Source organism: Uranotaenia lowii, chromosome 1 (genome assembly GCF_029784155.1).
Source record: "Uranotaenia lowii strain MFRU-FL chromosome 1, ASM2978415v1, whole genome shotgun sequence".
In the NCBI taxonomy this organism is placed as follows: Eukaryota; Metazoa; Arthropoda; class Insecta; order Diptera; family Culicidae; genus Uranotaenia; species Uranotaenia lowii.
The window spans coordinates 105116042-105139348 of record NC_073691.1 but is presented as its reverse complement, the minus strand read 5'-3'; the positions used below and the strand labels follow the sequence as shown (position 1 = coordinate 105139348).

Sequence of the window (23307 nt, the reverse complement as noted above, 5' to 3'; positions counted from 1 at the left end):
AACGTATCCTGAGCGTTTCTTTTGATTGATTTTCGGAACACTGATTGAAACATTATTTAACACAACATTTTAAGCTATTTTGTGAATATGATTTTAAATGCATTAAAGTGTCGTCAATTCCAGCTTTTCTATACCCATAACGATTTTGTGTAGGATGTTTTTAAACATGTTTACAAAAGGTGATAAAAACATTAAAATAGAATCAAGTTCATCTGAATGTTCAATTTTATGAATGTGATGAAACAACCAAATTGTTAAAAACGGATTCTCATGCCTACAGAATATTCTTAAAATAATTTTATTAGAATCGGTTGGGGCATTTCGGAGGAGAACTGCGACAACACCGTTACACGACCGTTTTAAATAACAGTTCAAAATTGTTATAAAAGATGGAAAAACTCCATTGAATCAGATCAATAAAAAAAAAAGAAACAAAACAAATTCCAATACGACTGAATCAAAGCAATCGAAAGATTCCTTTTAATTCAACCACGGTAAATGAAAAGTTCATATACCAGTATTTCGATAGCAACTTACTACCTTCTTCAGTGAATGTTTTCGATTGATGAATGTGTATCGTTTCCCTCCCTTATATTGTCCGGGTTAGGTAAGCTACTAGTAGGTAGCAGAAACCTCCGAATGCTCGGCAGTTGTGCCGTTGTCTGTTTTTTGGGTCTACCTACCCTATTCTGGGTGTTTTCTGGTAGTACTAAATTATTTTCTACCCGTTTTTGGGCATTGTCAGGTAAATTATTGTAGGGTAGAAGCACTAGTTATTGAACAGGTGCCAGATATTGAACACTAGTAAAACATTAACCGATTAAAACAATGATATACAGTAGAAAAATGAATTAAAATTCGTTGTGCCACTGTTGAAGCATTTTCTACCTCTGTTCAAATTTTTATCAAGAATCTCGGACTCTTAAAGCCACAATCCCCGAAACTTAAATATGTGGTCAAATTTTGGCATGGTTTTTCGACTGGATGAAGAAAACAGCCTATTTTTGACTGGGGGAAAAATTGGATAAAAGACAAATAAACGTCTAAGATAATGATATTAGTGGTTTCAACTTAGTCTTTTTAAATGATTTCTGGAAGAGTGGCCGCCTTTATAATCCTAAATTTCTTAAAATTTAACAAACTAAAGTGTTTAATCATTGGATCACAGAAAACGCCAATGTTTCAATTATTGAACGTTCAATCTTGCAGTACTCGTTTCGTATAGAAATGCATGTACCAGTTATTGAACAAACATCGGTTGGTGTTTGGAAATGTAAACAAACTGTTTCTCGGTTGCTAGCTCAAACAAAATCGCCCCTGCAAGGCATACTATCAAGCGAAATACCCCTAAATATATGCAATGATATTCAATGTTTACGTGTTCAATAATTAGAACATTGCCTGTTCAATATTTGCATCATTGTGTTTAATCATTGGAACAAAAGTAATTTTGAATAAAAAGGCTTAAATAATTGTTTCAAAACATATTTCCGCGAAAAAAATATATCGATTCGAAGCAGAGAAATAAGCTTAAGCTACGCTATCAAAATTTTATCAGAAAAACCTTTCGTTATTATTTATTGGCCACAAATGTGTTGAATCCCAAAGATGGTGTTCAACATATAGTGTTCTTACCCTATTTCTTTTTACCTAAGAATTTGAACAACCAAGTGTGCCCTGGTCCGGTGTCTCCGTTTAAGAGATGAACTGATTTTTCATTGAAGATTTCAATGCTTTCAGCAACATCCAATTTAAGCGAATTACTATTCAAAGACCGGATCAGCGAGACATTTCCTCGATCGATAGAGTGACCAGATTCACACATGTGTAAAGCTACTGCAGATCTAGGATTCTGTGAAGGGAGAATTTTCTTCTTTGAGTCAGATCTAGCTATAGCCATGTGTTCCTCGAATCTATCAATCAACTTCCTTTTGGTTTGTCCAATGTACACCTTATCGGAACAACTAATTTTGTACACACCAGATCTATGAAGGAGCTCCACTGGATCTTTTGTCGATCCTAAGATGGATTTCAGTTGATTATTAGAGCTAGTGAACACTAGTTCAATATCGAACTTTGTCAACTTGTGTCGCAATTCGACTGCGTTGACACTGTTGAACTCCATGGACCTTCGTTGAAACTCCTTCTGAATAGGAGTTAAAGTAGTGAAAGATTTCCGTTGGAGCAATCTTTCTTTCTTCCTTATAATGGCTTGAATGGATCTATTTTGGTATCCATTTTTATTAGCCGTTTGGAAAATATATTGAAGTTCCTTTTCTCTTCCTTCAGTTGATAGGGGAATGGAGTTCATCCGATGGATCATGTGGTGGAACGCCGCCATCTTATGCTGGAACGAGTGGTTCGAGGTGCTCGGTATTACCCTCATGGTGTTTGTCGGCTTTCTGTAGATTTCGAATTGGAATAGGCCATCATCTCTCCTTACCAGAACATCCAGGAAAGGTAATTTCCTGTCTTCTTCTATTTTGCAAGTGAACTTAATATTCTTATACAAACCGTTTATGGATGTTAGAAAATCTTCTAGAAAATCTTTGTTTACTACACAAAAAACGTCATCGACGTATCTCCACCATTTTTCGGGTAATAAATCTTGATTTTCTAGAGTCTCCTCCAAATGAGCCATAAACAGTTCACACAAGAATGGAGACAGAGGATTTCCCATTGGTGCCCCCTTTGTTTGTCTATAGAACAAATCTCTGAATTTAAAGAAGGTTTGTCCCATACACAAGTCCACCAATTTCTTGTAGTTTCTAACTTTGAGTTTCCAAGTGCTCCCATTGTGTTGTTGAAGCAACCAATCTTCTAACAGATTAGAAGCTTCTTTAACGGGAACACTTGGAAACAAAGCTGAAACATCAAAGGAAACCATGACCTCGTCCTCTTCTATGCCTCCCGACGCCTGCAGTCTGTTCACGAACTCTAAGGTGTTGGTCACCGATCTCGTTTTAAAAGGTTTTGGCATCCTTTTAAACTCGTTCAGTAACCACTTCGCCACTTTTTCAGTGGGCGCGTTCACTCCCGAAATGATCTCCCTCATCTCATTCCCTGGTTTGTGAATCTTCGGTAGACCTTTTATTCTAGGGACGATTGGGGCAGACACTTTCAGGGCGCCCGGCGCAAACCCTAAGATCGGTCCACAGTCCTTCAGCGTTTTTTCCACCTCCTTAACCATCTCCGGTAGTGGGTCCTCTCTTCGAACTCGATACGGTCCTTCATCGATTTTGGCCTGCATCAATCCGTTGTAATCCGTTTTGTCCATGATGACCACCGAATTTCCCTTGTCCGCCTTGACGTAGAACACCTCCTTTCTCCTAAGTTCTTTCGCTATCTGGATTTCCTCGACGTTGGATTTCCCATTGATGCCCTTTCTCAATACATCTGCCACTTCGGCTCTGGCGCAATCCTTCTGGGCCGTGGACAGCTTACTGGACCTAATAGCCGTCTCTACATCGATGATTATCTGGTCCATCCTAGGTTTCCTCGACACCGCGTAGTTTAGACCTTTGTTGAGTAGATCGATCTGTTTGTCGGTGAACTCTTCCTTCGATCGATTCACCACAAAACCACCCAGTACCGCCACGCTGGGTTTCTCGTAGTTCCGGGGCGCCTGCCTCGCCTTTAGTAGCTCCAACTTATTCCGTAGCACCCTTTCCTCGCACTTTTCCGCCACCTTGACCTTCGTCAGAAACGCAGGGAACCCGATCGGGTAGTCCCTGGCCAGCTTCAAATGCAATGCGTAGCACTTCAATGTTTTGATGTTAAGTTGTGCATACAACTTCTCAACACTGTCTTTTATGAAACCACTTTCGAGTTTCTTCACCAATTTCGATGGCACTTTTTCATTTACCACCACTTTATGACTAACAGGAGTTAGCCCAAGATGTAAACACTCCTTCAGGAATGCTATGCTTTTACGTAGCCCCGCGATACACTTCTACAATTTTAAAAACACGTTTGGCTCGAACGGCTTGGATGCCATATTCACTCTGTTGTGGTATGAGCCTACTTGGTTGAATGATTCAACTGAATCAAAGCAATCGAAAGATTCCTTTTAATTCAACCACGGTAAATGAAAAGTTCATATACCAGTATTTCGATAGCAACTTACTACCTTCTTCAGTGAATGTTTTCGATTGATGAATGTGTATCGTTTCCCTCCCTTATATTGTCCGGGTTAGGTAAGCTACTAGTAGGTAGCAGAAACCTCCGAATGCTCGGCAGTTGTGCCGTTGTCTGTTTTTTGGGTCTATCTACCCTATTCTGGGTGTTTTCTGGTAGTGCTAAATTATTTTCTATTATTTTTTGGGCATTGTCAGGTAAATTATTGTATTTCTTTTTACCTAAGAATTTGAACAACCAAGTGTGCCCTGGTCCGGTGTCTCCGTTTAAGAGATGAACTGATTTTTCATTGAAGATTTCAATGCTTTCAGCAACATCCAATTTAAGCGAATTACTATTCAAAGACCGGATCAGCGAGACATTTCCTCGATCGATAGAGTGACCAGATTCACACATGTGTAAAGTTACTGCAGATCTAGGATTCTGTGAAGGGAGAATTTTCTTCTTTGAGTCAGATCTAGCTATAGCCATGTGTTCCTCGAATCTATCAATCAACTTCCTTTTGGTTTGTCCAATGTACACCTTATCACAGTCGGAACAACTAATTTTGTACACACCAGATCTATGACGGAGCTCCACTGGATCTTTTGTCGATCCTAAGATGGATTTCAGTTGATTATTAGAGCTAGTGAACACTAGTTCAATATCGAACTTTGTCAACTTGTGTCGCAATTCGACTGCGTTGACACTGTTGAACTCCATGGACCTTCGTTGAAACTCCTTCTGAATAGGAGTTAAAGTAGTGAAAGATTTCCGTTGGAGCAATCTTTCTTTCTTCCTTATAATGGCTTGAATGGATCTATTTTGGTATCCATTTTTATTAGCCGTTTGGAAAATATATTGAAGTTCCTTTTCTCTTCCTTCAGTTGATAGGGGAGTGGAGTTCATCCGATGGATCATGTGGTGGAACGCCGCCATCTTATGCTGGAACGAGTGGTTCGAGGTGCTCGGTATTACCCTCGCGAATCCTGCTCTCGGGCTTGATCGATTTCGATTGGTTTCGATCGATTCCGATTGGCTTCATTGAACGTCAATTGGATTAGTTTCGACCCAAACATTGGCTGAGTGAACAACGATTTACCAATCGAAATCGATTGAAACCAATTTCAATTGGCTATTGAACGGGCCTAAAAGTTATAGAAATTTTCTATTTGATGACTTTTGCTCATTTAATGAATTTTGAAAGAAATTTTAAACCAAATTGAATTTTAGTTTCGCAGGTTCCAAAAATTTTTGAATGAAAACGGTCTGTCTCGAAATTCGTGTGTACAACGCACAAAACACGCATTAGTATTGGTGAACGTATGTTCAACGGACGACCTGGTTGAAATCGGTCGAAGTCAATTGGAAAGAGACAGATTATCAACTGTCAAAATCCATTCCTACTTGTTTCGACCTATTTCAACCTGTTTCAACCAACTTTCATTGAACACACATATTATTAGCAAAAGAAAGAAGAGGATGAAGTTCAACATTATTTTCTTTATGTTTCTAAAGAATATGACACTCACTGATATGACCATAATGACAACAAAACAAATTAACGGTGACCAATCATTTAAAAACAATGTTAATCTTGTCATGATTCTGTAGCAAAAAATAACTATCTCCGTCAATATGCTCGGTGCCGGCTGCTAGTTGTGTTTATTTTCTCCCCATAAGGAAGATTCTATCCAGGTAAGCACCTCAACAGTAGGTATCACGTGAAGAGAGCATTGGATATGCCGCTGGGTAAGCCTTGATTGCTTCTGGCGCCTTCCCATTCTGGGTGGTTTGAATGAAAAAAAAATTAGGGAAAATTGGGTGCCATGACTGTGATAGTTTTCTAACAGCTGAGTAACAATATCATCTATCACTTTAAAACATTTCAAAAGTGACTGTCTCTGCTGGCTTCCCCATGGTGTTTCATCATCTTTATTTTGTCACACGGTGATTTAGGAGAAGTAATTTATGCTTATTTATTCATTTTATATTTCCCCTGCTAGCTTCTTAGTAGACTTTATAGGCCTAGGTGGGTGTGGTAAACTAATAGACAGTAAGCGGGTGCACATTACAGTCATTCAACTTCCGGAACGACGTCGCCTATCTGTCCGCCCATTTTCAGTTTACCGAGAGAGTTCATTTTTTTATGCTAACTATTTTTTATCCGCTCATTGTTGACATGTGCAATCGTTATTGGTGGATCATCATTCTTCAACACGTCCAGTTTCGTCCATGCCATGTTCTGGTGGAAGCAGGTGGCAGCGGATTGTCGGTGGCCAGGACTCGGCCCGAGGTCAGATAACGTACATTGTCAGCTTGATGAAACGTGGCGGACATTTTTGTGGGGCAACGGTTCTGAACGATCGATGGCTGGTAACTGCCGGTCACTGTGCGTGCAAGTAAGTTCGTCTCTCTTTTTTGGTTTTCACAGCAATAGACTTACTCAGGTAATTGGACACCGCTTGATAATTTAACACGTAACATATAGCGGACCAACTAAGGATATCTCGTTTTTGCTCAACAAATGTGCATTGTTTAGAAGAATAAATCAAATGTTTTAAGTTAATAAGATTTTATGAGATTTGGGAGATATAGGATCTTGAATACTAGTGTTTTTCGGTTCCGATTTCTTCGCGGTCCTTAAGGTGTTAAAAGCCCAGCGTTAAAAAACTTGCTACCACTGATCCGAATTTCACAAACTTGGCCTTGTTGAATAACTGGAAGGGTCTTATTTAAATTATTAGAAATTTATTTTATTCTAAGTTCAAAGAATTTTAAGATGCGTTTTAACCTGTTAATGACCGCAAGAACTTCCAGTCATACAATTTTCATGAAACTTTGTGAACATGTTTAAAAACACGTGTTTCAATAAGTTCAATAAGATTTTTCTACCAAAAAACTTTACATTGACGTTATCTCAAAAACGAATTATCGCCCCAAAATTTTACACATGTAAACATTATCACTGCAAATTTCATAAATTTTCACAACTAATTCAAACATTATTCACAAAAAGCAACTTTTTCGAACGCAGTTTTTCGATTTTGACTCCTGTTTTGTACATGGCGTTCAAAACATTTCAGCTCAAAGAGGAAAATTCCCATACAAACAAGCGAACAAAAATATTTTAATGTTTCATGTTGTACTGATTTCGACTGGTATTTGTTGATTTTCATAATTTTTTCAACAATTTGATGATCATTTCTGCCTTTTATGATCGAAACTCTGATCTAGATCATTTTTTGACTTATTACAATAAAATTTTGATAGTGGCATGTTTTGCTTAAAGTGCTTGCTTGCATGGCAAAACTCCCATAGAAAATGTACCAAAAATCTGAATACGCCAGCGCTCTAAATCTCTTTGCTAAAAGATTCCGCAATTCTTCAGATCTTGTTAGCACACATAAAATAAAATAAAATAAAGATCACAGCAGGAAAATACTGAAAAATAAGATCGCGTCCAAAAACTTTGAAATACCGTCATCTACGGCATTATGCAACACTTTTCGATTTTAATGGCTTTATGTCCACAGATAATTATACCGCTTGTACACCAAAAGTTTTAAGGTTGATGGGTCGGCAAATTGATGTAGTCAGATAAATTATTGGTTTCTCTAGTTATTTTTAAATTTACAAAACATGCGATTTTCACCCTATTAGGAAAAAGAGGTAAGTTGCAACAAACTTGCAACAACTTAATAAAAAATTAAATGAAAATGAAAATTTATAATTTTTGATATATTTTTTATGTCATAACGCATAAAGCACTAACTGCAGTAATTTTTGGTTTAGTTCGAATTAAGTTTTACATTTTATCTGTCAAAAATGTTTTTCAAAGAAAAAGCATGAGGGTGCTGCATACATACAGGGGTAAAAAAATTCTACAAGCTGAAATTTTAAAAACATATGTTTTGATGGATGAAATTTTTAAATAGACAAACGCGTGATGCAAAACAATCATAAAGCTTAGTTCTTCTAGAAATGGGGCATTTTCTTTTGCTGATTGCTCATTTCCTAGTCATCGGACATTCAAAATTTGACAGCATTTTGTTTCCTGTGAAAATTTCTATCCGGTTTATTTTTTCAATTTAAATAAACGCGTTTTTTTTTATTTATTTACGATGCATGGGAAAAAGAAAAATTGATTTGTGCACATTTTATTTCAAAATCCATCATTATCAAATCGTGTCTGACAAAACCATTGGTTATTAAAAAAAAATACTGAGTATGAAGGTGGAAAAGTATGTTAACACTGTCAAAAATTTCCACAAAGTTAAAATCAAGCATTTGGAGTGGAACACATGATCGGAAAATACGTTTAAGGGTCATCAGAAAGGTCAAACTTATACACGAACTAGCTGACCCGGTAAACTTCGTTTTACCTTCTAAAGTATAAATCGTAATAAATGTTTAATTTCATCTACACGTCCTTAACTGCATTGTGTTCGCCAATAGATTCTTATGGTAATCGTAACAAATAAAGTTTAATTTGTATTGGGACCCCCTATCATCAAAAGTTAGATCCTTGAAAGTATTATACAAACCATCTCTGACCCAAAAAACCCTCGGATACCAAATTTCACTTCATTCCGACCGATCATTCATACGTGATGTTATTACAAAGAAAACGCCTCCATTTTTATATATAAGAAGATGTGAAGAAGAGATAACTTTGTATGGGGACCCCTTTTTCATAAAAAGTGAGATTCTTGAAACTATTATACAAACCATCTCTGACCCCAAATACCCTCGGATACCAAATTTCACTTCATTCCGACCGACCATTAATACGTGATGTTATTACAAAGAAAACGCCTCCATTTTTATATATAAGATGTGAAGAAGAGATGGGAAGAGATAACTTTGTATGGGGACCCCTCTTTCAAAAAAAGTGAGATTCTTGAAACTATTATACAAACCATCTCTGACCCAAAAAACCCTCGGATACCAAATTTCACTTCATTCCGACCGATCATTCATACGTGATGTTATTACAAAGAAAACGCCTCCATTTTTATATATAAGAAGATGTGAAGAAGAGATAACTTTGTATGGGGACCCCCTATCATCAAAAGTGAGATTCTTGAAACTATTATACAAACCATCTCTGACCCAAAAAACCCTCGGATACCAAATTTCACTTCATTCCGACCGACCATTCATACGTGATGTTATTACAAAGAAAACGCCTCCATTTTTATATATAAGATTTTTTATTTTTAATAAGCGAAAAACTAAGCGTAGATCGCTGAAATGTCCCAACATTTTCTCTCCGATAAGCTGAAAATGTTGCCTTGTTATGTCATTAAAACCTAACCTCAAAAAACAAATTTTTGCTTGGTGCAGAGCTCGTATACCCGGTACCGAGCAATAAAAAAGATGATTTCTGATGGACGTCAAAACTTATGAAAAACCCTATTTCAAACAATTTCCAGCGTTTGAATCCTATAATATTTCTGCTCGTGACAAGGTCCCTAGCAGATTAAAGTAGGTATGTATTTTCTGGTTGTTTTGTAAAAAATAAAATGATTTGACAAAATTATACTCCTGAGGAAAACAAACAACAATTTTCAAAACGAAAACTTTGGTTTTCGCGCTTTTTTATAAGCCTTAAAAAGTATTCTTTTATGTACCCGTTGCAATCTAAGATCTATACTAACCGATTATACTTTGAGTTCAATCTCATGATGGATTTGCTTCGTTTTTTTTCAGATTTTACCAGCAGAGATTCCAATAAAAACGCTTTTAAGTGGCAAGTTTTGTCAATTTCGAAACAGCTGTATCCACTTATTTTCCCTTAGTTTCTTTTAAAAAAAGTATTGAACCGAAAAGTAGCAGAAATTTAAGGAGGAGGATGTAGCAACCTAAAATACAGATTAGTCGAAGTATAAGCGGGAAAAACTGATCAATATCATGACTGAAAAAAGTGTGCGCTGGCCGATGAAAGATTCCAAGAATAATGTAGAAATATTTCTTACGAAGACGGTAAATTATTTTTTTGATTTTTTTCATAAATTATCATATAATTACCTTCATTTCATCCAAAGAAAATATTTCGATCAAACAAATGGTTTTTGAGATACACGCATTCGTAAAGGGCGATACGTTCAAAATTTGGTCAAGGGAAAACGCATGTAAATCGGTGAAATCGTTTATTTAAAAAAATCAAATTAAATTTCTTTTTCAAGTTTAATTAGTACAAAATTCAGGAAAAATATTCATTTAGGCTTCCGCTTTTCCAAATCCGAATAGCCGGGCCTTATGCTCAACCCATGCCATCAGATTTTGTACAGCCACCTTGTCCACCTTCTTCGCCGCAGAAAGCCAGTTTGCCTTGAAATGCTGCTCGTCCTTAGCAGTTTTTTGGTCTCCTTTAGTTTCCGCTTGACAATAGCCCAGTATTTCTCAGTTGGGCGGAGCTCTGGCGTGTTGGGAGGGTTTTTGTTCTTGGGAATCACCTGCACGTTGTTGGCGGCGTACCACTCCATGACCTTTTTACCGTGAAAGCAAGATGCCAAATCCGGCCAAAACAGTACGGAACAACTGTGTTTCTTCAGGAATGGCTGCAGACGTTTATTCAAACACTCTTTCACGTAAATTTCTTGGTTGACAGTCCCGGAAGCTATGAAAATGCTGCTTTTCAAGCCACAGGTACAGATGGCTTGCCAAACCAGATATTTCTTCGCGAACTTTGACAGTTTCATGTGCTTGAAAATATCTGTTACCTTTCCCCTTCCTTTTGCTGTTTAAAACTCCTGTCCCGGAGGCTGCTTGTAGTCGGCTTTGACGTAGGTTTCGTCGTCCATTACCACGCAGTAATAATTTCGTCAGCATCGTCGTGTACAGCTTCCGGGATCGCGCTTTGGCCGTCGTATTTTGTTTATCATCGCGATTTGGAGTCACTACCTTCTTGTAAGTCGATAGTCCGGCTCGTTTTTTTGGCTCGATGCACGGTTGTAGACGATACACCCAGCTTATTTGCGGCATCTCGGAGAGAGAGGTTAGGATTTCGCTTGAAACTACCGACAACTCTCTTTGTCGTCTCAGCGGCTTCCGGTTTTCGATTTCCTCCCGATCCAGACTTCCTGGCTGTCGACAAACGTTCCCCAAACACTTAAATTACATTTGTAACGGTTAATTTGGCAGCTTTTAGCGATTTTGCCAGCTTTGCGTGCGAGTAGCTCAGATTTTCGCGATGCGCGAGCAAAATTTTGATACGCTGCTCTTCTTTCTTGGACGGCATTTTGGCAACTGAAGAGTGAATTCCAAAATCAAAATAGGAGCGACATTCTACACACACACACACCTTCAAAATGAGGAGTGTTCAGGTTTTTTAAATGCAAAATTGAATGAAATACTTCAAGTTGATATTGACCTAATTTTGACCGTATCACCCTTTAGCTGAAAAGGTGAATCTTTGATTTGAATTTTGATGCATTTTAGCCCAGACTGGTAACTAAATTACAAAAATATTTAGAAAAATTCGTTGATTGTCCGAAAAATATTTTCACACCAACTGGGTTAGTATTGGATGATAAAAGCAATATAAAATTTGTAGGTGATATCATTAAGCCAATCCGTCATACTCGGTAAAGTTAAAAATGTAAAAATTTGTACATTTATCGCTCGATTTTTTAAATTTTCTATGACAATCAAAAACATAAAAAAAAACTATCTTACGATGTGATCACGATGTTGATTCAAACCCTCCTGTTGCATGATGCCCCGTTTGACGGTATCGATTATTTTTTCAATATTTTTTTTTTCTTTTTTTTCCTTTCACTCACAGTTTCCTACTTTCTATATTTAGGACTGTTCGAAAACTTAAGTAACGCATTCAACGAAGAAAACACAATTTTTTTCAAAATTTCCTGAGAAATCAAAGGAAAAATCTAACTTACACTATAAAGCAGGCTAATTGAAGACACCAGCAGTCCATAACAATTCACGTGATAACTTTTCTCGCTTTGCATCTTTTAAGCTCATCATTTGTAAACAACATGTTTTTCATTACATTGAGCGTAGTTTTATCGAAATTGATCCACTACTGATTTTTTAAAGTTGAATCATACGAAAAACCGTCTCCATTTACCCCGGGTTTTCATAGGCACTGATAGTCTTTTTGATATAAAATTAGTTGTTATTGTATCATCACTCACTAATCGTCCATTACTACCATACTAAACCCAACTGTGAATTTGAGTAAAGACTGTATGAATATTTTCTGCAGCGGCCTCAACAAACCCATGAGACCAAATCAGATGAGAGCAATTCTCGGGATGTACAAGATATCGGAATTCAAAAGCAATCGGCTTACGGATCAGAATGGCAATGTACTTGACGGTGCCTACGAGGTAGCTATCAAAAGTATAATTTTCCATCCGGAATATTCTTGCAGCCAACCATACAACGATATAGCCTTGCTAGAGATGTCAAAGGTTATCTACTTCGATCAAAACGTCCGTCCAATCTGTGTGGCGAACAAGCTGGATGGGTCGGACCTGGTGGAGGGTAAACCGGCCGTTGTTTCCGGCTGGGGCTGGAACCGCGAAAGCCAGCGAGAGGGCATTAAACCGGACATACTGCAGCGTGCCGTGGTGGATGTTTTCCGGAACGAGGACTGTGAGGGATTCTACCGAGACGGCAATCGACCCAAGACCATTGCCATCACTCAACTGTGCGCTGGGAAGCGGGCCGGTGGTGTCGATTCCTGTTGGGCCGATTCTGGTGGACCGTTGGTAACGCATGATGAGGTTCTGATTGGGATCGTATCAACCGGCATTGGCTGTGCACGGCCAGGATTTCCCGGCATATACACACGGATAAGCGAGTACGTCAAGTGGATTGGGGACGTCATCGAAAAGTAGCTCGGAATGAAGAAGAAGAGGTCGATAAAAACTTATGATGTAACGATTGTGATATTTTTTTTATTTGGTAAATTATAAAATGTAAAAGCTTTGAAAAATTTTTTATTAACACTATTTTGAGAAGCCTTTTTTTGTCTAGGTTTAAACAGGGATGAGAATGTCATCCAAATGACAGTCGGGATCGTGACAGTCGCATAACATTTTCCAATGACATTCGAAAATGTCGCAATGACATTGACGGTCATCCAAAAAAATGTTAACCCGATAGGAAATACACCCTACTATTCACCATACTTAGTCGACTCGCGAAGGGTGCGTCGGCCGATTTTCGATCATACTAATCGGCCTATTGTTGAAACGTCGCTTATGCACACAAAAAAAAGCATAGTAAAATTACTAAATCCGTGGTTTAAACGAACAACAGGCGACCATATTTTTGAGTCAAATATGTTTTGTTGTTTATAATACCTTACGCATAGCTATTTTACCATGTGCTCAATTTGGCTGCGCATAGTAAATTCGACTGCGTTTTAGTAAAATTGTCAATGAAATGATGCATTGTTTTACTTCGTCCCTAGTAAAATTAATATGTTTCATGATGAAACTAGTATGTGTTATGATAAAGATTAGGAGGAGCGAGGAGCTTGATTTAGATAGTAAAATTACTATGTATGTTTGTTTGTTTATTTGCATGCATGCATATTGACATAATTTGAAACATGAAAATTCACACTTCCGACACACGTCGGTCAATGTTAGTGTGTTCTCCCGATGCTCTGGAATGATTTTCAAAGTTATGTAACTATAAAACAGCTCAAAATCAGTTTTTTTACAAACGGGTTTGATGATTAATGATCCTGAATTAGTGTAAACAACAAGAATGTTTACCATAGTAAAATTATCATACGCACTTATGTTTTTGAGTCAAATATGTTTTGTTCTCAAAAGTACGATGTGCGTAGTATTTTATTGATATGAATTGGTGCCACAATGTCAAAATTACTATGCGGACGGTAGTTGTGATAGAAATTATGATGAAATTATCATGACCATAGTATTTTCGACAACAAACATTGAGAGTTATCGAAAATTACCAGGTACATAGTAATTTCAATATTGTTTCATGCGCACTTTCACAAAATCGATGTTAAACTTTTCGTGGTTGAAAATACTATAGCGCTGAAATGGTAAAATTATCATGACAGCGTCTTTGGGATGACCACTCAATTTTTTTCCGTGTGGGAGTTTTTGCTGGGCATCAGCCGATTAATAAGCCGATTTCGTAGGCCTATCAAATAGGGTGATGAGTAGCATGATTGTGTAGGAACCGACTTAATCGCCTGATTAGTAGGGCGATAAAGTTGATGAGATTTTCGAAGTTCGGCTATTTAATAGGGGTATCAAACGAGCTATTTAGTATTGACCACCCGACTAAATAGGTTTATTAGTTACATGATCTAGTTAAATAAACCTACGTAGCCATATTTAATAGCAATATTAATTAGTGTACCAATTGATTTTTCTTCGCACCATCCAACTCAATCCGACTGAATAGCTGAATTGATTGACCACAAGAATCGATTGTTTTTCTACCACCCTACCAAATCGTACTAAATAGCCGGATTGATTGACTGCAAAAATTGATTTTTCTCCCTACCATACCACCCAACTCAATCCGACAAAATAGCCGAATTGATTGACCTCCAAAATCGATTGTTTTCCTAAAACCCTATCCAATCCAACTAAATAGCCGGATTGATTGACCGCTTAGTATAGAATCATCCGACTAAATTGGGCGAATTATGTACGTGGTCAATTTTCGTATCTCGGAGTGATTCCAGTAGAGGTATTTTTATTTTTCTGTTGTAAAAATATGTCCAGTGGTTGGCGAAACAAATTTCTGGCCGGTAGTTGTCGGAATCACGTCACCCTTGAAAATCTTTGTCCCGACTTCCCCCTCGGTATCAGCCTCCTGGTAAATGAGGCAGTACTTGGAGGCTTTCGCGTGGGTAACGTCCCGAACCTCGCTCAGTTTGGTAACCGACTTCCGTTTGGTGAAGTAGGGACGTAGAATCGTTCCCAGTGGCACTGGATTTGCAGCACGGTGTTCCAGCCAAAGTTCGCCCGTGAAGCGAGACCTCCGATGACGGGGATTGGCCACTGCTACGCCCTGTGAAAGATATTAATTAGAAACATGAGGGATTTGGAAACTTTTAGATGAAACTTACTCTCGTCGTTCTTGGAGTGTAGAGGACTCCATTGGCATTCGTTGAAGTAATCCGGCTAGTAACCGGTGTGACCAATTCGGCAACGCTGTTGGAACGACCCACTTTCCCAACCGGGGTGCTAATGATTTCCTAAACCATTCGCAGCCTTTCCTCCTTGTCGCGCATCTCTTCCTTCAGCTTGCTCTTCTGCTCTTGGAGTTTCGATTCCAGCTCCCGGCTCATTTTTTTACGATTTTTCTATTGAAACAAGAGGAACACAATCAAACTTATTTCCAAAATAAATTTTTTATTCCTTCAACTCACCTCCGGCCCCTCATCCAGAAACTGGCCCACGGTGAGGGCGTCGTTAGCGATGCCTCCATTGGAATCATGAACACATGGCTTCAGGCATGCCAGGAAAACGTCCGGGAACTTGGTCAAGTTGACATCGTCATGACGGAACCGATAGAAACGCGCTCGCCACTCAAACAAACTGCTGATGAGCACCGACGAGGCCTTCCGTACTATCGTGGGCCAAGCTTTCCCTTCGATGAACTCAGATGTCAAAAACTAACTCAGTTATGACCATTCCATACTAAATAGGCTTAAAGTTTGCCAACTAAATAGAGTCCTACGAAAACCTACTAAATTGACCGATCCCCCCCGATTACGTCGATCGACTGCTACCAAATCATGCGTAATTGTGTGAGCCTACTCATCAGCCGATTTAGTATGGCACCTATTTCATATTCAAGCGTAGCCCGATTAATCGGCAAACTAAATAGGGTCATTGATTTAGTATGGTGACTCGTAGCCAGACTAAATCGGCTCCCTACTAAATAGTGAACGGCGAAATTTTTCATCTGTCAAATTTCCTATCGGGAAACGACAGGAAAAAATGTCATTCAGTTTTGCAATGACAGTCGCTCAGAAAAATGTCATCGAATTTTTCCCTCGATAACATTTTTGACTTGTGACGGTCGAAGATTCTGTTGGTCCTCTGACTGTCGGAATGACATTTTTGAATTTTGAATTCCGTGACTGTCATGGAAAATTTTTAAAAATGTCATGGCTTTGACCGTCACGGCTAATCTGGCCGGTTCCGAAATCCGGAAAATCAAAATGATCAGATTTTAACTTGCGACACATCATTAGAATGCTCTTGGCCTGTACATGATGGGAATTGATAGGAAAAGTGGTTCGGGGCCATCTGGTCCTGGCCACGACCAATCTGGCCGGTTCCGAAATCCGGAAAATCAAAATGATCAGATTTTAACTTGCGACACATCATTAGAAAGCTCTTGGCCTGTACATGATGGGAATTGATAGGAAAAGTGTTTTGGGGCCATCTGGTCCTGGCCACGGCCAATCTGGCCGGTTCCAAAATCCGGAAAATCAAAATGATCAGATTTTAACTTGCGACACATCATTAGAAAGCTCTTGACCTGTACATGATGGGAATTGATAGGAAAAGTGGTTCGGGGCCATCTGGTCCTGGCCACGGCCAATCTGGCCGGTTCCGAAATCCGGAAAATCAAAATGATCAGATTTTAACTTGTGACACATCATTAGAAAGCTCTTGGCCTGTACATGATGGGAATTGATAGGAAAAGTGGTTCGGGGCCATCTGGTCCTGGCCACGGCTAATCTGGCCGGTTCCGAAATCCGGAAAATCAAAATGATCAGATTTTAACTTGCGACACATCATTAGAAAGCTCTTGGCCTGTACATGATGGGAATTGATAGGAAAAGTGGTTCGGGGCCATCTGGTCCTGGCCACGGCCAATCTGGTCGGTTCCGAAATCCGGAAAATCGTAATGATCAGATTTTAACTTGCGACACATCATTAGAAAGCTCTTGGCCTGTACATGATAGGAATTGATAGGAAAAGTGGTTCGGGGCCATCTGGTCCTGGCCACGGCCAATCTGGCCGGTTCCGAAATCCGGAAAATCAAAATGATCAGATTTTAACTTGCGACACATCATTAGAAAGCTCTTGGCCTGTACATGATGGATATTGATAGGGAAAGTGGTTCGGGGCCATCTGGTCCTGGCCACGGCTAATCTGGCCGGTTCCGAAATCCGGAAAATCAAAATGATCAGATTTTAACTTGCGACACATCATTAGAAAGCTCTTGGCCTGTACATGACGGGAATTGATAGGAAAAGTGGTTCGGGGCCATCTGGTCCTGGCCACGGCTAATCTGGCCGGTTCCGAAATCCGGAAAATCAAAATGATCAGATTTTAACTTGCGACACATCATTAGAAAGCTCTTGGCCTGTACATGATGGGAATTGATAGGAAAAGTGGTTCGGGGCCATCTGGTCCTGGCCACGGCCAATCTGGCCGGTTCCGAAATCCGGAAAATCAAAATGATCAGATTTTAACTTGCGACACATCATTGGAAAGCTTTTGATCTGTTCATGATGGGAAGAATTACATGCTCTACATCAGTGGCATTAAAATAGGAAACTTTTGATGCTTATGATTTAATAACTGTTTTTGGATGATTTTGGCGTCTTGAATGCGAGTTTTTTGCCAGATTTTGTTTATCAGCTCTTGGTCCGATGATGCGGTGTATTGAAATTTTGAAATTAATAGAACGCTGATGGCTGGGACAGACTTTTTTTGTGTTTAGGAAATAATTGAGTCCAGAGTAGGGTTACCATATCCTGGAGTACCAAAAAGAGATCATCAAGATTGTTTTCCCCAAAAGAGGAACGCTCGGAGGAAAGTTTATATAATCAAAAACGAAGATGTTTAAAGTTATTCAACTAATGCCAATTTTCTGGAAGATGTTTAACTTACAAGATATGTACAAAATATCCTTAGAATATTCTTTTACTTTTGAAAAGCGAAATGTCTGGGATTGAAAATTCTTAGAAGGAATATTCGAAGGGATAGTAATGTTCGGTGTTAAGCTGATAAACCTCACCAAACATGATAAAATACTGCGTTACTAAAAGAGGTTAATTATAACGCACGTTTTTACCTTTGATTTTTGTATAAGATGTTGAAAACTAACTTCATAAATTGTAAGAAAAAAATACTTTTCTATTATAATGTCTTTCAAAAACAGTGTAGATTTCTTAAAATTTAATTAAGTACGTACATTTCTCAATCGAAAAAGAGAACATGTAGGGGAAAATTGTACAAGATGCACCAGTTAAGCATAATCGCTTTTTACAGCGAGACCAATAATCTTAGAACCAAATTGAAAGTATACGACGATTCAGGGATCTGTTCATGATCTGATTAGAGGAAAACTGTACAAGACGCACCAGCGGGGTCAGATGGTCCATGTCATTCTTTCTCAAAAATACACTAATCTATGTCTTCGAATGATGTTTTTTTTTTCATTTCTATTGTAGCGAAAAAGCTTTTCCATCATTTAATCGATAAAAAGTTCACAAAAACGAATTCAGTTCTTAGAAACAGCCTGCGCAATCTGATGAAACTACAGCTTATCGTTTTTACACTTGTTTGCACTTTCGGATGACTATAAATATTTTGTTGTACTTTACTAACTTCTCACAAATTTTAACTAAAATCAATCATATTAAAATTGTGACGAATGCCCACAATATGTTCAAATATTATAACAAAAATCCATTCTTTTTATTTGCTGACTCCCAAATTACGATAACAATGCATACACGCAGCGAAAAGATTTTTTATTTCAAAGGAAAGTGCCGCAAAAACAAAGGATTTTTTCCTTTGATTTTGGGATAAATAAAAATTCCTTTGGTTCAAATGAATTTTTCTTTGTTTCGAAGAATTTTTCTTTTGAAAAATCTTTGAATCAAAATTTTAATCCTTTGAAACAAAAAACAGATTCATTTGATACAAAGTTGTTTTCGTTTGCTACAATGTAACAAAGATTTAGATTTAAAAGCATTTATTCATTGAACTCTTTCCCATTTATTCCAGTTGGAAGAAATATTTTCAGTTGTTCCGAAGTTCCTATTAGGAATCTTAAATAATAAAAAGAAAAATATAAAATTTTTAATTCTTTTTTATTCACGAACTTAAGAAAAACACTTGTTCACTATATAAATAATTGAATGATCCGATCCTAAATTTCGGTGACAAATTTTACCAGTCTGGCATAGAGGCATTTCTTCGTGAGCTGACTTCCGGAAGCAAGTCTCGTTGCTGACTTTCCTCGCCATCCGACTGGTAGTTGCCGCTGAAGATCGGGCCGAAGATAAACTAACCGCTGAATTTGGGGTGGAATCAGCAGTGGTCCTGTAACAATGCAAGCGCTTATAGAAATTCTTAAATATTCCCTTTTTTATTAACGGATACACTTACCATTCTTCATCCTGAATTCTCCTTAGCTAACTCTGATTAACTGGTTTAGATTTTTAACACAACCGGCCAAACTCAATTCTATTTTTCTGTTTTATTCATCTTGCTCAATCCAAAATAACTCTAAGTTTGAAGTTTTTATTTAAAGAAATTATTCCTTTCCTTCGAAAGCATTTTTCTTTGGTTAAAAGAAAATTTATTTTGTTTCAAAAGAAATATGCAATTGAACAAATGTCTTTTAAATCAAAGAATTTCTTTAAAATCTAAGTCCAAAATTATTCGATTCAAAAAATTTATTCTTTCTTTCAAAAATTATTCATTTGAATCAAAACCATAATTCATTGATTCAAAGAAAACAAGAGTTTGATTCCAAAAAATGAATTTTTTGATTCAAAGTCAGTTTTGTTTTGTATCAAAATCCAAGTTTTCTCTGCGTGTAATTGTAACAAATTTCGTCCTTGCTCGAGTTAAAAAGGTGCACCAATATTCGATTCGAAAAAGATATCCGCCGCCATGTTTGCCGCAATATCAGCCAAGAAAATAAATTACGTTGCCTACCTGAAGGCGTTTTACTTATAGGGTTGTACAAAAGTGTTTTTTGAAAAGCGGAATTTCCGATAATTTTAGCAACAATAAATGATTTTTTGCCACAGTGTGGTTGGTTTACAAAAATACGAAGAGCATGTATTTAAACATTTGATGTTACAATTATTACATTTCATATAATCATTGTTCTTTTCTCACCACTCTTTCCATATGGTGCGTTTTGTCCACTTGTTTTGGCGTTGTACCCAGCGGTTCGTTTTCTGGCTGTTTAAGTTTTTTTTTACAAAAATAAAATGGAAATCATATTTTAGTTTTTATTACATTTTTTCTTTATGATAATACGAAAATCTGAACCCTCAATCATCGTAAACTTTGAATTTGGTTCTTAGATTATTGGTATCGCTGTAAATAGCGACAAAAATCAGAACATAAAAAATATTTTTTTTTTAAGTGTGTAAATTTTTCCTGTTTATTTACCGTACGAGTATTTCCATGTGGAGTTGACTCAAACCCTTACCTCTTCTCCGTGAAGCGTAAGATTAAGCAAACCTATAACCCAATCTTAGATTTCCAAGTGATTTTTCGTAAACCAGAACCGGCCAGATTGGCCGTGGCCAGGACCAGATGGTCCCGAACCACTTTTCCTATCAATTCCCATCATGTACAGGCCAAGAGCTTTCTAAAGATGTGTCGCAAGTTAAAATCTGATCATTTTGATTTTCCGGATTTCGGAACCGGCCAGATTGGCCGTGGCCCGGACCAGATGGCCCCAAAACACTTTTCCTATCGATTTCCGTCATGTACAGGCCAAGAGCTTTCTAATGATGTGTCGCAAGTTAAAATCTGATCATTTTGATTTTCCGGATTTCGGAACCGGCCAGATTGGCCGTGGCCCGGACCAGATGGCCCCAAAACACTTTTCCTATCGATTCCCGTCATGTACAGGCCAAGAACTTTCTAATGATGTGTCGCAAGTTAAAATCTGATCATTTTGATTTTCCGGATTTCGGAACCGGCAAGATTGGCCGTTTCCAGGACAAGATGGCCCCAAAACACTTTTCCTATCGATTCCCGTCATGTACAGGCCAAGAGCTTTCTAATGATGTGTCGCAAGTTAAAATCTGATCATTTTGATTTTCCGGATTTCGGAACCGGCCAGATTGGCCGTAGCCAGGACCAGATGGCCCCGAACCACTTTTCCTATCAATTCCCATCATGTACAGGCCAAGAGCTTTCTAATGATGTGTCGCAAGTTAAAATCTGATCATTTTGATTTTCCGGATTTCGGAACCGGCCAGATTGGCCGTGGCCAGGACCAGATGGCCCCGAACCACTTTTCCTATCAATTCCCATCATCTACAGGCCAAGAGCTTTCTAATGATGTGTCGCAAGTTAAAATCTGATCATTTTGGTTTTCCGGATTTTGGAACCGGCCAGATTGCCCGTGGCCAGGACCAGATGGCCCCAAAACACTTTTCCTATCGATTCTCATCATGTACAGGCCAAGAGCTTTCTAATGATGTGTCGCAAGTTAAAATCTGATCATTTTGATTTTCCGGATTTCGGAACCGGCCAGATTGGCCGTGGCCAGGATGGCCAGATGGCCCCGAACCACTTTTCCTATCAATTCCCATCATGTACAGGCCAAGAGCTTTCTAATGATGAGTCGCAAGTTAAAATCTGATCATTTTGATTTTCCGGATTTCGGAACCGGCCAGATTGGCCGTGGCCAGGACCAGATGGCCCCGAACCACTTTCCCTATCAATTCCCATCATGTACAGGCCAAGAGCTTTCTAATGATGTGCCGCAAGTTAAAATCTGATCATTTTGATTTTTCGGATTCCGGAACCGGCCAGATTGGCCAGTCCACACGGCAAAGTCAGCAAGGAACCGTTGTGACTGTCGCGACAGTCATTTTAATAACATTTCATTATGAATCTGATGAATGTTACGATTACATTATGTGACATTCAAAATGTTAAATGTCGCCATAACATTTGCCATTATAAATGTCATCGAAGCAACGACCGACATTCATCAGCTTATTGTAACATTTTTTTCCCATGACTATGACAGTCTCGATGCAAGCTGTGACATTCGTCCCAAATGTTATTTGACATTTTTTCGAAGGAATTTCTTAGCTATGACATTCACAAAATCCAAAAAGGACATGACTGCGACAGTCGTTTTCGTACTGATGAATGTCGCTCTACACGGTAATTTTGAATTATTCAGAGACTGAGTTGTTTTGGTTCAGGAGTCGCACCATATATGAAGATGAAAACAACTGAGTTAGAAACCTTCAAAATTTTGAGTTGTTTTCATCTAGCGAGTTCCAAATCCTGGGACTTAGCAAAGACGCACACTTCTTCGAGCAAAATAGATAAAAACAACTCAGAGCGTTTCGTAAACGGTTGAAAACAAACGTTTTTGGTCGGACGGCGACGGGTAAAATTTTCAAATTAGTTTAATTTATTTGTATTTACAAATTTTGATCCCCTCTAGGTTGGTTCCCACTGCGTGCGGGCAACTTTTACCACTGGAATATGCGTAAGTATCGGCTAAACCAGGACCGATTATGTCATCGGGAACATTTGTACCTCATCGAACAGCAGGAAGTGCTGGTGGCTTAAAAAAGGAGAGCCATTCATGGAGCTGGGACTGAAAAAAATAAGGTTAGTTTTAGCGGAACGTCCAAAAGAAAATTTAATTTTGAATATTTTTTTTTCAATTGCAGATTCGATGCGACCGATGACCGAGGGAGTGTACCGCGGATCATTGGGATCGGATTGCGGAATGCATGCCGAACCGGAGTAAAAAGGAATGTCTCAAGCGGGTCAAGAAGATGGTGGATCTGATGACCGTCAAAGAGGAGCACCGAAGTAAAAGTGAAGCAATCAAATCACTTCCCACCCACCGTGAGGAAATTTTCTCAGTTTTGTTTTTTTCCACATCGGACATCAAATTGTAATTTTTGAAAAAAAAAAAATAAATGAAACAAAACGTAACTACACCGTACAATATTGAATTTCTCATTAAAATTCGCCATTCCATGCGAAATTGCTGTAAAATTTCATAAAATGTTGAGTTATTTTCATTCAGTCGACCCATAGTCATCCCCCGTGCAAGCCTGAACAAAAACAACTCAGAATTCGCGAAAACCCCAATTATTCATTTCTGAGTTTTGCCGTTCTAATCAAAATTTGAGTTTTCCCAGTTTTGGCGCATTTTGAATTGTTTTCCTTCAAATCTGAG

The 23307-nt window shown here is 38.3% G+C and overlaps 2 protein-coding genes and 1 long non-coding RNA gene across 3 annotated transcripts; 2 read left to right on the top strand and 1 right to left on the bottom strand.

Moving 5' to 3' along the window:
• Positions 1–12398: 12398 nt before the first annotated feature.
• Positions 12399–12986, top strand: LOC129737745 (trypsin-1-like). Its single transcript, XM_055728905.1, has one exon. The coding sequence runs from the start codon at positions 12399–12401 to the stop codon at positions 12984–12986; it is 588 nt and encodes a 195-aa protein (XP_055584880.1).
• A 1390-nt stretch (positions 12987–14376) lies between these two features.
• LOC129737744 (uncharacterized) lies at positions 14377–19518 on the bottom strand. The gene is made up of 5 exons (XM_055728904.1): positions 19509–19518; positions 19294–19442; positions 15518–15763; positions 15215–15451; positions 14377–15156 (listed from the first exon to the last, which is right to left on the bottom strand). The coding sequence occupies exons 1-4, from the start codon at positions 19516–19518 to the stop codon at positions 15344–15346; spliced, it is 513 nt and encodes a 170-aa protein (XP_055584879.1). The 3' UTR covers positions 14377–15156; positions 15215–15343.
• Positions 19519–22352: 2834 nt separating this feature from the next.
• LOC129738519 (uncharacterized) lies at positions 22353–23049 on the top strand. The gene is made up of 3 exons (XR_008735530.1): positions 22353–22500; positions 22558–22727; positions 22790–23049. It is a non-coding gene; the product is annotated as an uncharacterized LOC129738519 (long non-coding RNA).
• Positions 23050–23307: the final 258 nt, after the last annotated feature.